Raw genomic sequence first — 16,981 nt, 5'->3', positions numbered from 1 at the left:
ATTGTATGTTCTTATACTTTAATAATTCATCCATGCTTTAAAGGCCATGTATGGACTCTATACAGGTCTACCTTCTCACACTGAAAGCTAGTCTCTGGCTTCATACTGTGAGGGCCATGTAGGATGTGAGTAGCAGACACTTTTCCTCTCTGATGTCTCTATACTGCTTCCATGGCTGTCCTGTTCAAACTGCTCGCTGTCATGGAGTCAAGGTGTGTAAGTGTGTGTGAAATCGCTGAGATAAGATGCTGATGGTAATCATAAATTATTAATGATACAACTGTTATTGTACAATTCCCCAGATCAAAGACAGTGGGGGGGGGGGGGGGGGGGGGGGAGGCAGGAGGCAGATCACACTTTCAATGAAATAAATCTCTTGCCATATCTCTCTATATAAATAACTTTACAAAACTTATAGAGACGTTTATTATAGTTCAAATGTTGTGAATGGATTCAAACCATTCAAAGAAATTGAGATAGAACATTTACATATATATCTAGGCTGGATAAACACCTAGCTCTATTTTGAGACAGAGCTGCAGTTGCGTCTGCAGAACGGCCTTTCCTGCTTCTAAAACTTTGTTGGAAGCAGGCAATGGGGTTGTGTTCCACAGTGGCCTTGTTCATTCTTTATACAAATGAGAAATCATTCAAATCAATAATTTAAAACCATGGCCTGTGTTAGGCTATGAGGTATGAGAACTCCACGAGGATGGACCAATCGTTCGCAGTCAGACATGACATGTTGGCTGGAACAGGCTACCGGTCGGAGTAGAAACGGGATCTAGATGACATGTAGTCGTCGTCTTGCCTTCACGTGATGAACATGTTCCAAAAGAATCAGGAATAGAAAATGAGAAGGTGTCTGACAAATTGACTTCCAGGCCAGAAGGAGAAAAAAAGAGAGGCATGAGTCTCCAGCAGGACCACTTTGTGGTGTCCAGTCTGCGCCTGCCCAGTTCGCACGCACGGGTTTGGGGGTTCGGCTTTGGCTGTAGCTTTCACTGATGACAGCAAGGAAGGTGGAACGGAGACTCAAGGGTCTATTGTATATGTGCCCGAGTGCAGCGTTGAAGCTGACCGTTTTTTGTTGTCATCAGGGTCGGAACTGCAATTAACAGGCAAAGTCTTCGAACACGCCATGGTGTGTGTGATGGTGGTGGTGGTTGGGGAGCAGTGTGTTGGCGTAAGCCCCCTCCGGATGCCTTCTGGTCATTTCAGTACTCTCCTATAAATGGCCACATAAGTGAAATCACAAAGACAAAAAAACACATGTTAAAGGATAATAAGAATATGACTCAGGGCAAACTACTTAGTGGCCCATTACCATAATAACTAGCTGCTCAAAAATGGAAAAAATGAGATGTGTCCAGGCAAAAATGGTCGACTATTAAACACTGCAGACAGCCTGGCCATCCACTGAAGATTTTCTTTCCAGAGCAGTTTTATTATTTATTAAATGTAAATCAGGCATGTAAAAATAAAATAATTGGATAGAAATTATTTCATTCAATATTCATTACTGCCTCTGCTATATGACATTAAAAGTTACCAATATAGTATCTGGTGATGGCCTACGTCCAAAACAGAATGAAAACATCTCCCTGTGGAGAAAGGTTGTCTGCGTGTGTAAGTGTGTGTTTGCCAGTCTGTGTGATGAGTTTTAGCCTTGTTTCTCTGTTACTCGAGTGTTCAAATTATTTCCAAAGTAGTAACATTATTTCATCATGCTCGCAAGGCCTCCAGGAAATATACACACAATTGGCTCTGATGGTGGAAATAGAGTGTAAACAAATATTTTGTTTGTTTACACTTTTCAGACACTGGGTATCTTAAACAATACACTCAATTAAATGTAACCATGCTTAAATATACTTAGCTGCACTACTCTAAGCTTAATTAACCAAAGTAAACATACACAAGAACACATGCACATGCACACACAATGCAGGTACGCTCGCACACGCACGCACACACACACACAAATGCACACGCACATACAGACACACACGCGCGCCCGTGCACACACACGCATGCACACACACACACAGTCCACACTCTCACACACACGCACACGCGCGCGCACGCACGCACGCACGCACGCACGGTTCTTAGTGTTGCATGTGGGCTTTAGCTGGCTTAATGTCTTTATACCTTCAGTGTAAAACATTGTATTATTGCAGCCCAGGGCCTTTGGAAACTCAGGCCAAAAATGTGGATTAGATTAAGTAATAGCTTTCATCATCTGAGACTGTAGAGAGTAGCACGGTCTGAAATAATGGATTATGATCTACCCATAGCAAAATGACCCTTTAACTTGGGGAACACCTAAAGATTTACAACTGGATTAATCATACATTTATGATTAATCATAAATGTGCAGTACATCAGCAACCTATAGTTTTGCACTGCTACCCAAACATACCAGTAAATGTTATGATGGTAAACATATTGTGAAATTGTTGAAATGAAAGCCTTGAGCTTATTTTAGGTTGAGCTGACCTTAGGTTTTGTCTCCTCCAGGCCCACTGTTGCAACTGTGCTGGGCTTTGGCGTCGATGTCATCGTTGTCGTCGTCCTCGTCGTCGTCGCCGTCTTCTTATCATCCTTCGGGGGCCTGGCGAGCCGCTGCAGTCTGTGCTTAATCACCTGAGCGAGACAGGACGGGACAGGACAGAGCCAGGCTCATCACCATCAGTGCATGGGCAGCGCACTGCCAAATCTATCTACAACCAAGGGGCCGGCCGATGCCACTGAACATCCTATTCATTAGAGGCATTTACAGGGCGAACTCAGCATTAACAATGCAGAAGGGATGTGTGTGTGTGTGTGTGTGTGTGTGTGTGTCTGTGTGTGTGTGTCTGTGTGTCTGTGTGTGTGTGTACAGAGCCAAATGAAAAGAAATCTGCAGTGTAAGCAGGCTTCAACAGCATATTGAAGTGAATTTAACACATATGCATATAAAGGGACAGCAGATCTGCGGTTACCTCATAAAGGTAGTCCAGTATCTCTAAGACTGTGAGGATGCTGGCACCAATGAACAGGCCCATCTGCCCACCAATGTCGCCTGAATATTAAGAGGGAATATAACAGGAGTCTGACCACATTCATTACACTGACCAGTCACTGTACACATCTCTGGGACTTCAAATATATTCAGAGCTAATGAGAAAGTTTTAGGAGCCATTAGCATCTGTTGGAGTACGCAAGGAGCTATAAGCGCAGGTAAAACTAGTACGGTGGAAACAAAGCACCTACCTAACAGACCAGCGACATCGTACGCTTTCTTCTGCTCTATTGTCTCGTAGTTGAGCGCTTCAAAGAATATATCCAGCACAAGAAAGTTATCTCTAAAAAACAAAAAAACTAAATATGAATTCAAACAACAGAATCAATTAATAAGGTAAACAACACCAGGACATACACAACGTGCAGATTAATGTAAGTTTCATTTCCTAACACAACCCAATTTTTTTCGAATTGACAGGAGAAGCTCCTCTCTCTCCAGCGCCGATAGCTGTCTCAGCATGCTGCCTGAGTGATGGGCTCTCATTGTCAGCTGTGGCTGTAAAGCTGTCGGCCGGTGAATGACACCTTGGCCCTGCGCCCTGCCCCGAATCTGGCGGCGGTGATGATGATGATGGCTACCTGATGTACTCCTCCGTCTTGTCGTGTTTCCTGGCCAGGTAGCGTGCAGAGCCCCTGCTGGGGATCTTGACCATGGAGAGCTCCTTGCCGTAGCGCGTCAGGTTGCAGGGCGTCTCGCAGGGGCAGGTGTCCCCGGAGCTCTTCTGCAGGAGGGCTGGGACAGGAGAACATGGAGGATGTGTGTGTGTGTGTGTGTGTGTGTGTGTGTGTGTGTGTGTGTGTGTGTGTATGAGAGAGAGAGGGGGGGGGGGGAGGCAACACAAGGACAACAGGGACATGTGTGTGCATTTAGTGGCTCTTGGGTCTACAGATACACTAACCACACAAGCATGTCTTACCAAAACCTGATTAACCAAGAGTCAAGAGCAGGAACATTATTTTTTCTGTATAGATCCAACTGTCATTTATACAGACATTAGAGCCTATATGTTTTATCAAATGGATTATACTTTACATAAAGTATGATAAACATGTTCTTATTTTGAGGTATATGGTTAAGAACTATTGGAGATCATTCTAGCTAAAACCTGCATATAAGCTCCATAAGGCATGTCTCACTAATATCTTTGCCTGATGAAAAGACAAAAAAAAAAAAAAACTATTTAGCACAAATGCAAAGGAGCCTCTATGATCTGATAGCACTAATTCAAACAGGGAGAGATATGTGCCTTATAAGCATTATAATTAGGTTATCTGTATGCACAGGCTGTGCAGGTCTTATTCTTAGAAGAACGGCATAAAAATCCGCAATACAATATAAATATATAAATAATCATCACACATATTACCTATCAAAAAGACAAAATGTATTGCTATGATTTGAAGAGAGAATGCAGCGGTACCTTCTTGTGAGATATACCCGGGACTTAGTTCAACCACCCATTAAATGGGCCTGGAATTCCTTTTGATGAGCGAGATAATTACATTTTGGACTTATTAGATTAGACCGATCATCACAGCCCTGATACATCTCTGATCACGTAATGAAGCATTCCGTTTATGGCCCGTCGTAAAGGCGCAGGGACGAGGTGGCTCTTAGGGGACCATAATGCCTGCCCTGCTCAAACGGCTGGCGGTGGTGGCTGCATTTAAATGGAACGATGGCACGGAGGAGGCAGGAGCGTGCTGAGAATGCTCCCGAGGCTCAGGCCAAGCAAACAGCCAGACATATTATTGTCACTCACAGCAGCCTCCATCCTCTGCACCTTCTGTAATTGATGCATCAGCAGAGGTGCAATTCTTGTTTTTCAATCTCTCCCTCTCTCTAACATTCGCTTTTCACTCTCTCTCTCTCTCTGTGAGTTTGTGTATGTGTGTGTGTCTTTCTGTGTACGTGTGTGTGTGTCTGTGCGTGCGTGTGTGTTTGTGTGTGTGTGTTTCTTTGTGTGTGTGTGTGTGTGTGTATGTGTGTGTGTGTCACTCTCTGAGGCATCTGTGGCCATGCTGTGAAACACAATGCTTCCTACCTTCATCATGTATTTAATTATTCTCAAATGCTCAACTTTAATGGTCACATCCCTTAAGGCCAATTCTATTGTCACATCCCTTAAGGCCAATTTTATTTTGAACAAGGAGCATATCTTACCGAGCGCTTTGTCAACACACTTGATGCTGTTGGGTGTGCAGATATCGGCAGTTCCTGGGATACAGAAAAAAAAAAAAAACACAAAATGAGTATGATCAATCAAGTAACAAAATGGAAACCCTCTGCCTTGTAGGAAGAGAAACAAAGGCGCAGGCGCTTATAGGAATGGGAGTGTTTGCCACTCATCGCTCTTTAAATGATGGAGAACGCTATCTGACTGCTGGGGATGAGTTCCATTTCACAATGTCTCAGCTGTGTCCGATATTTGGCCCTGATAGTGGCAAAAAAAAAACCCTAGAAAGAATTGAGTGCCACAGTACCACCCCAAAGGCATATTTAGAAAGTCTTTAAAAACCAATCCGTGATCCACCCTCTCCTAGACAAACACGGCACAGGACCCACTAATGATAGGAATTCATCAGTGGCACAATTAATCAGGGGAAATATGTAAGGCACAGAAGACAAAATGTTCTTTGAGTTAATGTTTTGGGAACAGACTCCTTTTCAATTTGCATTAGGAAAGATTTATTTGAGGACATTAAATTCCTGGAACAGAGGCAAGGGGCTTTCATTAGGGAACGGGCGAGAGAATAGGCAAACCCTGTCTGGATCTCCTGAATGATAAGGAGTCAGGTGGTCCTCAGTTAATTATATGGGTCGCTACTGCTGGTGTGGGAACAAAAAAAAAAAGTAAACGCTCGCTCCTTTTTGCCAGTGAGCACGAAGCCAGTAGCTGGCAGCTTACAGCATTTGACTACACCACTCCCTTTGTCATGCACCATATTTCCAGCATGGCAGAAAACAGACAAGTCATCATGTTTTTCATTTAGCGCTGCCATCAGGGAACTCCCCCCCACACACACACACACAAACACACACCCTCACCCCCGCCCCTGTAATGAAAGATGCAGTAATCAGAGAGATTAGCTGCGTACCGGGCATGTGGACCATGCGGCAGTTGCACTCCTTGACGACGGCCAAGCTCTCACAGCTCAGGCGACAGGCGCTGATGCTATAGGTGTCGTAGCCTGGGATCATCTGGTCCATGGTGGAGCGGCAGTTCCCCCACGGCTGGGGCAGGTAGGTCAGCTGAGATGAAAACAGAGGCAGAGGCAAGGGAGAGAAGGAGAGAGGGAGAGAGAGAAAGAGAGTGGGGGGGGGGGGGAGGGAGAGAGAGGTTGATGAGATGAGGAGCCCGGGCCGTACGGTGCTGTGTGATCTATTGGGTGAGCCGCGCAGAGAGGCTTCACAGAGGCCTACCCTTTGTTCCTGACATGAAACAAAGGTCTGGAATCCCGGGGAGACGCCAAAGCCCAGCTGGTGGATGTAGGGAGGCTCGTCCTGGCTGTGGATCTGCACGCGAATCCCCGCCTCTAACGATGTCTCGTCTGCGGTTGAAAGAAAGACAGATAAACCCTGAGAGAGGAGAGAAGTGGCAGCAGGAGGAGGAGAAGGAGGAGAGGGAGGAGAAGGAAGAAGAGGAAGAGGAGGAGGAGGAGGAGGGGGACCAAATCCCCACATACCTCCATCTATATGGAAAACAGCGAGGACTGAACCTCACAAGGCTTCCCAAGACAAGTAAACACTATTAAATTGTATGCATAGGGGAAGAGTACATGAATCTTATTATGTTTGTTTTCTGGTGTCACATAGACATTTATCTGCGGGGACAAGCACAGCAGTGGCCAATGGAGCACTGGGAACAGAGGAACTAACTTACTTGTTTCTTTCCAAATTGGCAGGTACTCATCCTGTTGGATATCCAGCATGATCTCCAGACCGTTCCCCATGCCTCCCTGCTTGCTCTTCCGGGATGTTGTTTTGTTGCCGTTGAAAGTGTAACACTTGCCATATCTTGTATATACCTGTGCAAAAATAAGCATGATCAGAGTTCATCATCAAAGTCTTCATCAGAAAATTGTTTTGTAATAGTTATGTATTGTTATCTCAAATAGCCTAAGAAATGGTAAGAAATAAAAAAAAGCAATAAAGGAAAAGCCAAACACCATACAATATCGACTCATCCTTTCTAAAAAAAAAATCATTATGTAAAATAATTGCTCTCGATGGTTGTTATTGAGACGAGACAAAAATGAGACAAGATGCAATTCCAAACAAAGTCTAATGTTTCTGCAACACACCCAGCGATCCCCCATTTTTGTCTGCTGCCATTGTTTCATTTTCAGAGTGACAAAAGACTGCTTTTCTGCTGCCCATACATCTCTCAAAGCCGAGAGACACTATAATGAAACACTCAAGAATCGAAAGAGAGCACCACTGACAAATAAATGTCATGTGAAAATAGATCAGCTTTGTGGACGGATGGATGACAAGAGCAATAACAGCCCGGGCTAAATGGATAGCGGATGCCTCAAAAACACACCGCTCTCAACTCCAGCTTGCCTTCCATAATAACAGCTGTGTCTAAGCATCAGAATCAGCCCAGAGAGCTGGTGTGGAGATCTGTGACGTCTAAATTAGGGACATATGAAACAACACACAGTGCCGTCACGTGCCTCTCAAAATGGCACACCAACTAAAAGCCATGACATGGCTGACGAAGCCTGTTATTTCTTCTTGGGCAGCTGGGAACTCCTGTTGTCTCTGTGGCTCAAAACAAGGCCGTGTTTACAAAACCGAGAGGTGGTGATGCTGAAAGAGATGCAAATGCATCTACGCACGCACACACTCGCACAAACAAAATCACTCACAGCCAACCAGACAAAACGTAGAGCAACCGCACAACCATATGGTTTTCCCAAAGGGTGATGTTCCATCCATATCAAGCAACCCTTGTCTCTTTGAAATAACAGAGGAAATTGCTTTAGAAAATTGGTCTGCTTTTTATCTGGCATAAAGTCTTCCTTAGTGTAAGACTATGTTACTTATCAAAGACTTGAAAATTTAATACAGCATATCCAAAATTAAATATCAAAAGGGCACCAGTGATGCTAACTGTCAATTGATAAAACTGACTCCTCTGATACTCAAATTTGATTGGCTGAGAAACAGTAGACCCATAGTTTTAATCCCTCACAGTCACATTTGTCACAATATGACAATCTGATCTGATTTGAAGTTAACAGTTCACTAGGGGGCAGCTGTGGCCTACTGGTTAGCGCTTCGGACTTCTAACCGGAGAGTTGCCGGTTCGAATCCCAACCAGTAGGCACGGCTGAAGTGCCCTTGAGCAAGGTACCTAACCCCTCACTGCTCCCTGCACGCTGCTGTTGTTGCAGGCAGCTCACTGCGCTGGGATTAGTGTGTGCTTCACCTCACTGTGTGTCCCAATGTCACAAAACGTAATGGGAGCTTTCATAACTATATGTTGATCTCAAATAATTATCTGAGCATTTCAGGGGGAAGGTTTAACAGCACTTTTGGAAAAGAAGTCTTTTGGCTCATTATACATATTCCTAACCTAAGATATTCGTGCCCATAAAGTCTATGCCATTTCATATGCATTGAACAAAAAACAACTTTTGTCTAAAATCATTTCATCATTTCCTGGGAGATCAGCAATTAACTTTAGCTATGTGACACCTTTAAGACAAAGTAGATCATCCTTGCAAACTTCAGAGTAGAGTTTGTTACACATCCCCCTCTGGCATTCCCTCTGTATTGAAATAGAGGATGATCTCAATTGGGGTCCACCTCTATATTCAAACAAATCTAATGTCCTTTAGGCCTATTGACCTGTTGGGGTCAAGGCTCATATCATATGAAGCTGTCACAGAGAGCTGGTACAATACACAGCCGACCTGTTTGACTCCTCATGGAGAATTTAGATATAATTCTTGAAATCCATGACCATTAGAGGTACAATAAGATGCTTTTCCCATTTGTCAGTGTTCATTTTGGGTTGTTCAAAAGGCCAGTTCTGGGCAAGGAGAACAAACGGATATTTCCTCCACTAGCTCAATGTTCACCACAATGCCTTTCACCATTAATCACTGGCAGCTTTTATAGGTGTTTAGTTGTAGTGGTGGGCCAAGCTCTCTCTACATCTTTTATTCTGATGCCAGAATCTCTCTTATTCTGATGCCAGTCTCATCCAAACTATGGTAGTGCGATGAGCCAAAGCTAGCAGGTGTGCCTTTTACTAAATCTATACATATTAGTAATGGTGACTGTAATGATCACAAGCATACCAATATTTTAACTGCCATTTTCACACAGAATCATTTTTTATTGCAAATGGAAGCCAAACTGATGGTCTAACCCAGTCTTGCAAAATACCAGTCTTCAAACACTGTTCATATGGCTAGGAAAGACAAGCATGCAGAGCAAAGCTGTCCAAAAGGAACTGTGCTCATATCAGCCTTGTCAGTGACTGACAAGGCCCATTAACATTAGCAGTGTTAATCTCTTCAAGTCCGGGCAGAGTGCGGCCCAGGAGTTAAGCTGTACCTATCATTGATTTACTCCAACTGCTACTGACACACTTAATCCCTGAATGCGGCAATTTAATCTGATCCTACAGGGCAAGTGTGAGCAGATCTCGGGCAAATTATCCTTCTGCAAAACTCTATGATATATATAAATAAGTAAATAAATAAATAAGAAGCGCGTGGGCATTCTAGCATACTCTCAGGACTCAAGGGTCCCTGAGTTTGGCTCTGAAACCTTGGCTTTACTGGGGGAGATGACAGCGGTGTGTTCACACAAATGATGTCCCCAGAGAGCTGCACAAGTTTTCCCATCATCTGCAGTTGGTAATAGCTGTTGGCAGAGCCAGCGCTGCCTCATTTCTCTGGTTTAGAACCCCTCTCCCTCTCTGAGAGCCCTCCTGATTGATGGACCACTTTTTCCAGCCCTCCTTGTTACATGCTGCCCCCAAAGTCAGCAAAGGTAAAGAGTCTGACTTTGTCACTTCCAGAGGACAGGCCTCACTGGCTGCTGGAAAAACTCAGCTGGGGAAGAGTGGAGCTTGCACTCTCCCTCTTTCTCTCTCTTCATCTGTTCCTCAACATGGCCCCACAAAGGGTTCTATGCAGGTTCAACCATCACGTCAAGTAATAAACAGAGTAAGTCTTTAGCTGGATAAAAAAGCATTTTGATTATGCCACAATATTTTGCTAACCTCAGACACCCATCTCCCATTGAGCAGCTGCATAACTAACATACTAGGCCCATTAAAATGCCATGCAAGCTCTCAGCTGTTCCTCTTGGAGAAATGCCTGACTTTGGCTTATTTGCATAAATCTTTCCTCTAGTAGCACCCAACGTAATTGGGCTTAATATCTGCCCATTAAGTCTTTTGGCAGTGTTATTCTAAAAATAGTCTTGTTTCTCTCCCATTGTCTCTCAGTTTGAGACACCGTAACAGCCTTGCCCCATGCAGCAATGGCCATTTTTCTACATCGTTGTGTACGGAAGCCCAACAAAGTGTTTTTTTTTACGATTGCAATTTAACAGATTTTAGTGCCTTGTTCAGTGCAAACAGGAGAGTACAGATAGGTTGTGACTAGGGGCTGCTTTTAGCATTCCCCATATTTTATAGAGGTCTGTTGAAAAATAAACATTGCGTGATGTGGACACACACATCCAGCTTGAGACTGACTGAGTGGTCAGAACTGTCAGCAAGTGTAAGCAAGTGTGGGAATCAGTCACTCGGTGCATTTAATGGGCAGACCTCACCCCCTGGGAGGCTGGGGTTCATAGACCATAGACATAGAGTACACCGTAGAATAAACGAACTGGCTTTAACTGAAGGGCATCGCCTAACAAAATGCTTTTCATGCAAGCACGCTGGGACAAAATGTATAAACGCTGCCATTTGTTCACATGTGCAATGGGTGACCCGTTACTGACAACAACAGCAGCGTTCCCCTGCAGCTGAGGAGAGTGGTGGTTTTTCACTTGACAAGGTGTGCAAACAGATAGCAGTTTGGAGACTTAATTGAATAATAATTCTGAGCCCATGCGTGACATGAGAGGCCAAGAGGGGCCTCATGGAACCAATCAGATTGGTCATGAGTCAACGCACACACAATCTCCCATGGACCAACGACAGACATCGAGGCGGGCGAGGCGGGGGGGGGGGGGTTGGGCGGGTTTAGTGGGGGGTTGTAAGCTGGTTGGTCAGAGGAACGGGAGGTGGGCTGCTCCGTTGCACCTAGGAAGTGAGACACAGCTCGTGGCCCTAGGTAACCGGCACCTCGGGCAACCGGCAGGCGCTTGGAAGACGGCTGCCTCTCGGCACAAAACGGAGGAGACTTTTAAACAGCCCCGTCTAAACAGTTTATGTGGGTCTAAGAGGCGCACGGCGTTCCACTCCATTAACTCGCGCCTCATGGGCAGCCACTCAGCTCGGCGTCTGGGGCGACTCTTTGGCATGCCATCAAACGCATAACATTTATTGTATATCAATTCCTAACTTCATTAAACAAGTGACTGGCAGTATCTTTTTAAGTAGCTTATCCCTCGCGCACACGACGCACGGAAAAGGAAAAAAAAAAAAAACGGGTCATGTCAGAGGCTTGTCAGTGCCGCCGTACAAGTGAGAGTGGATTACTAGAGGGGCTTTATCTCAGTGCATTAATCTGAGATAGTCATAAATGTAGATTTGCCTGAAACTGACACACTTATTCTCGAGCTGATAAAAACGAGGCCTTTTTACATGCCACTGAGCCTCTAATGAGAGCTGAGCACATGAGCCATATTCTCTTTGCATAGCGAGGGCCCATAATTACCCCAGATACCATCAGGTACAAGTCAAATATGTGGCCTCGCAAGAATTAGTCTGGAACTAGCAATAGTAAAATGACAATTCCTGAAGGGTTATAGTCTTGAATCTTGTCTTGGGAATTCCACTAGCTCTGTGCACATGCTACATAGAGGCCAGAGATGGCATAAACTGGTACACATAAATTCTACTCCCAACGTGATTCACGGTGAAATGCAAATACACGCGATCAATCTCGGAGACCACGTATGAATTGTTAAGCAGAACTTTATCTCATCGTAAAAAGAAAACACCATCAGGTGTGACACCATCAGGGACATGCCAAGATCTAGTCACACAGTACAGTAAGGAGGAAGACTGAAAAATATGAGGGTGCCTTACTGGCAATCTTGTTTCCAATTTATTACGGCTATGTGTTGAACGTGAGTAAACTACATTACTGTTCCCAATACCCATCCCCCAGTTTGCTTTTTCCATCTGTATTGTGTGTGTTTGTGTGTGTGTTTGTGTGTGTGTGTGTTTGTGTGTGTGTTTGTGTGTGTGTGTGTGTGTGTGTGTGAGTTCTCGGTGAGGAAAATAGCCGAGACAGTGTGCACTCTTCCTCTGTCCCTTCCCTTAAAAGCCATACACTGACAATCTCCAGGGGCTTTGTTGGTGAGCCTCCTCCTACAACCCCCGCCCCCTTACCTGCCAGTGCACAGCTGCTTCTAATGGAGCTGAAAGCTGCAGTCACTCCTCTCCACCCCCAAGCAAACACAGTTACGCTCGCAGCCACCGAATGTCTGAGACTGCCCACCATGGACTGATAATGGAGCCATTTGGAAATGTAATTAGATTTGAAGACAATTGGAATCAATGAATTTATATTACCATGGGGGCTCACAAACCACAAAGCAGTCTTTTTTATGTAGTGGTGATAAGTCCTGTCTTGCCTATAAAATGCCTGGCGACTGCTTGAATTGCTTGTGGAATGGGTATAATGCAATTTTTTGGTGAAGAGATATAGTATGCAAAATTACATTCAGATTAGAAATCGTATTAAAAGGGCTCCACTCTTAAAATTTACATTAGATATAAATTTAGAATGGCACTGATATGCATATTTAATTCACTGTTAGGATTCTCCTTACAGTAAGGCCTCATCTTAGAAATTCACAGCTGATTTCTTCAAGGGCTTCTCCAAATGGCATACACAGTGCAGCACTGACTAGGTCTGACAGCGGACTGGTGCACTCGTGGGGGAAGATTTAGAGTAAGTGCAAAGTTTGCGTCCAAGAAACTAAAACTCAAAAGCCTGGTAGTGGAAATGGATTCAGACCTTTTTGCTTCAGTCGCCATATACTGTACACACACTATAACCAAATTAGCTCTTTATCATTTTGAAAACATAAAAGGCATCCAGTGCAAGTGAGAGCTTGTGAGAGCCATCCGTGCCTTTCCCTTCGGCCGGCTCCACCACTACCTTACTATACCTTCTCCAGGCTTTTAAGACCTTTAGACAGCTGCAGTTCATTCAAAGACTACTGCAGGAAATCTCACAAGGACACAGGGAACTGAGCACATTACCCTCATTTTAGGTCTTTCTAGGTAGTGTCTTGCCGTCAGTTATAGAATTGATTTTAAGATGCTGCCAAGTCATAAAATAGCGTGAAAGGGTCTCCTAAATAAAAAATCAGGTAGATTGGGGCAGGTCAGCAAATACAAACACTTTGTGTTATCTTAACAGCAGTAAAGATTTACAGAATTCGCAATACTTACAAATATTTTGCAGATATTTACTACTGGTACATAGAGTATTCTCTTTGTTTTTCATGATGTTTTCACTTCTGTATTTAACGCTTACATCACAAAACGTGCACATCACATTGAATTACCCAGTCTTGATAGAAAAATGGGTTCTTTAAAATGTCCTTTCCTTTTGACTGGCCGTGACTATGCCTTTTTATGCCTCTGGCAAACGAGCTACCATCTTTGACAGACTCCTCAGCTGGGTGGTCAGGGCTGCCGCATGGTTGAGTGGGCTGCATCACTGCACTTGTGTGTTGATGGTGAGTTGCTGTCACATTCCCAGTGGACGTTCAAAAAAAAAAAAAAAGATTCCCTTTTTATTAACCATCTGCTACCTCTCCACCTCAGTATGAGGCCCCTTCCCTGCACTTCCTTCTGCAGAGGAGAGCTGGATGGAGCCAGGGCCTTGTGCCAGACAGGGAGATGAAGATCACAGCCCTGTGTGAGGTATCTGTCTAGTGGGTAGTCGCATTTGTCATTCGGCCAATGTTTTTAATAGTTCCTTTGCCATTTTAATTCCAATTTGTTTCAATAGTGTGAGCTTCCATTTTCTCAACTTTCCGTGAGTGCTGCTGCACCTTAGGCTTCTCTAAGGGCAGTCTCCATTATGCTGGATGTGCCGATGGCAACGGGGGTGGTGGCCCCACAACAATAGTGTGTTGTGAGAAAAGCACAACATCATTTCATCATTTCACTGTCAGACTGATGTGGGAGTGAAATAAAATGGGGGATACTGCAACATGATTCAGATGAATCAAAAACAGACCGTTTTAGCAGAGCTCATACGCACAGAGCACATTACCTGCCTTGACTTTGATCTGTTGCTGCTACAATCTCGAGTGTAGAATTTTGGAAAGCACCATTTTAAAAAAATGGGAAGTCATTGATGTTTGTATCTCAACAAAAGCCAAGACACAATGTTTATTTACAATGTGTTTACACAGTGTTTATTTACAATGTGGTGCAATGATAAAAGACTATGGGCCTGTGCTGTTTCCCTTACAAATTGACTATTTAATCCACTATACTTCACTTAAGACTAAGGACAAGCACAGCTGAACACATTTGGGACCAAAAACAAGACTCCTGTTTCGTGTACATAACTTCAGAGCCTGCCTCCAAATTGATGGAAACTCAATATCATACAGCCCTGTCAGCTAAAGTTAATATAAACACAGTGGTAGTCTAACTGACATCGTCAGCGGCTGGAACCCACGGCGGCGGCACCGACTGCTTTGATATTTTGATATTCCGAGGCACCCTGATTATCGGCGCACAGTTCTCCCTGTCAGGACTTCAAAGGGCAGGAGAGCATCACAGCGCAAAGATGTGCCGAGCTATTACAGGCATGGACCCTGGCCATTCTCGCAGATGTTTGGCATGTGGACGGCATGGCTGCCAAATTGGGATCATGAGACTGCGGGAGACTTTCCAAAAGGGGCCCGCGCGAAAAGCTTGTCCCAACTTCAAGGGCAAGTCAGTGGTCAATAACATCCCACGGCAGCGGCCTGCTAACAAGGTTAGTACTGAAAGTTTGAGTACGACCCACAGCTGTTCACATTGCAAATCCATGTGATATGAATAATAATAATTTTTAGTTTTCATTCTGTGCTCTGCCAGGCAGAAGGTCACTTACAGTTTGGTGAAGCAAGCAAACACTGTTTTTGTATGCGGAGTTAAACAGAAGTTATACTATTTCCACAAGAGAACAGATGACCATTGTCAGCCGCAGTGTTGTGCTTGCATAAAGTAGGCATCATGTATGCATGAGGGATATTGTACAATACCTTGCTCCATTTATTTTCAAAGAAAAGGAAATTGCAACTGCACTCAGTGCAGCTCTGCCAAGCTAGGCTGGCACAAGCTTTCCTCTTGATATTCATTATCATTGCTTTTATTGTGAGATATTTGTTTCCTTATTTGGGGTGGCATGACACACATCATCATGAATAAATTATGGATGGGTTTAAGTGATTTTCTAAAACTGTCCTTGATTGTGATTGGCTGAATCACGTTTGATGCCATTGAATAATGGGCACAAACATACACCTTGACTGCATTTCGTTCCATGTTACTGTGCTACCAACAACTTCATATAAAAGTTACAGTTGTTGCATCCCGATGTTGCTTGGCAACCATTCTGATGCAGGAAATGTGTTTCTTGGTGGAAGAATGATTATCTATGAATAAATAGTTAAATTTCTCATTGCTGTGCCTTGATTTTATGAAACTTTGCCAGGTATTTAATAACAGTTTTAGAAAAGCAATAAGCCACGAGTCCGTATGTTACACTGATTATACAATAGCTATGGGGGCCTCGCTAGTGCGTCGTCCCTAACAACGCCCCTTAGCTGTTGTATAATCAGTGTAACCTACAGCCTCTCGGGGCTTATTGCTTAAGTATATCATTTAAAATCATACATTTGCAAACATAGCCTACGTTTTTAGTTTAAAGCAACACCAAAGAACTTTCCCTCTGTCGCACGCATGCTATTTGTTTATCCAGCACCGGCTCTGCAAATAACGATGTCCACAGACAAGGTAGAATATGTTGCATGACTTATAAAAGTACGATGTATTGCGACATCAGATGCAAGTCAAATTTGTAGTTTCTTTTGTCTCATTGCATCGAACTACAGATCCGCTACCCGATCTGGCAAACTTACATAGTGCGGTTATAGCCGATAGAGGGACGCGAAGCGAATGCAGAATTGCCGTTCACCCTGTTACGAGTTGATGAACCACTGAAACAATTTTGGAAACATTATTTTAAGGTATAAAAAACTCTTTGGTGTTGCTTTAAATCATGCCTTTTTGCTGTAGCCAAGCACACTGCCTGAGCTACGCAGCTTGCTAGGTGTTGAAGAGAGTTGAAGAGACCGTGTCAAATATTGAGAACCCTGCCAAACCCCCAGACAAGACACATTTGCATTCAGTACAAACATAATTTCAGCCCCCACCCCCCACCCCCCCATTCGGTAAAGGCTTTATGATTTATTATTTGTGATCTCAATGAGAAATTAATTTTCTGGCAGTTAGCCTCTGACTTTGACTATGTCCTATGGCTCACAGGGCTGAAGAATGACAGATATGCCCTCAGAAATTGGGAGCATCCAATATCTTTGGCAATTTATTTTCCTCTTGGAAGACACAGTGGCCAGTCAACAATTTGAGTCACCTCGTGGAACCATGGCGGCTGGTAGAAAGTGTTGTAACACACAAACTTCACATATATCTGGGATTTCATCAGGATGGAAATGATATCCCAAGGT

General features: G+C 44.0%; 1 protein-coding gene across 1 annotated transcript in view; it reads right to left on the bottom strand.

Moving 5' to 3' along the window:
- Positions 1 to 361: 361 nt before the first annotated feature.
- Positions 362 to 16,981, bottom strand: part of asic4a (acid-sensing (proton-gated) ion channel family member 4a) — a 59,355-nt gene continuing 42,735 nt past the window's right edge. The window contains exons 2-10 of the mRNA XM_042084578.1: positions 6,954 to 7,098; positions 6,494 to 6,621; positions 6,169 to 6,322; positions 5,234 to 5,287; positions 3,649 to 3,802; positions 3,259 to 3,350; positions 2,988 to 3,067; positions 2,503 to 2,649; positions 362 to 1,228 (exon numbers count right to left, since the gene is read on the bottom strand). Coding sequence (XP_041940512.1) covers positions 1,115 to 1,228; positions 2,503 to 2,649; positions 2,988 to 3,067; positions 3,259 to 3,350; positions 3,649 to 3,802; positions 5,234 to 5,287; positions 6,169 to 6,322; positions 6,494 to 6,621; positions 6,954 to 7,098 — 1,068 coding nt within the window. The 3' untranslated portion in view covers positions 362 to 1,114. The remainder of the gene's footprint in view (positions 1,229 to 2,502; positions 2,650 to 2,987; positions 3,068 to 3,258; positions 3,351 to 3,648; positions 3,803 to 5,233; positions 5,288 to 6,168; positions 6,323 to 6,493; positions 6,622 to 6,953; positions 7,099 to 16,981) is intronic.

This window comes from Alosa sapidissima, chromosome 2 (genome assembly GCF_018492685.1).
Source record: "Alosa sapidissima isolate fAloSap1 chromosome 2, fAloSap1.pri, whole genome shotgun sequence".
NCBI lineage: Eukaryota > Metazoa > Chordata > Actinopteri > Clupeiformes > Clupeidae > Alosa > Alosa sapidissima.
This window is presented reverse-complemented; position numbering and strand designations above follow the sequence as displayed.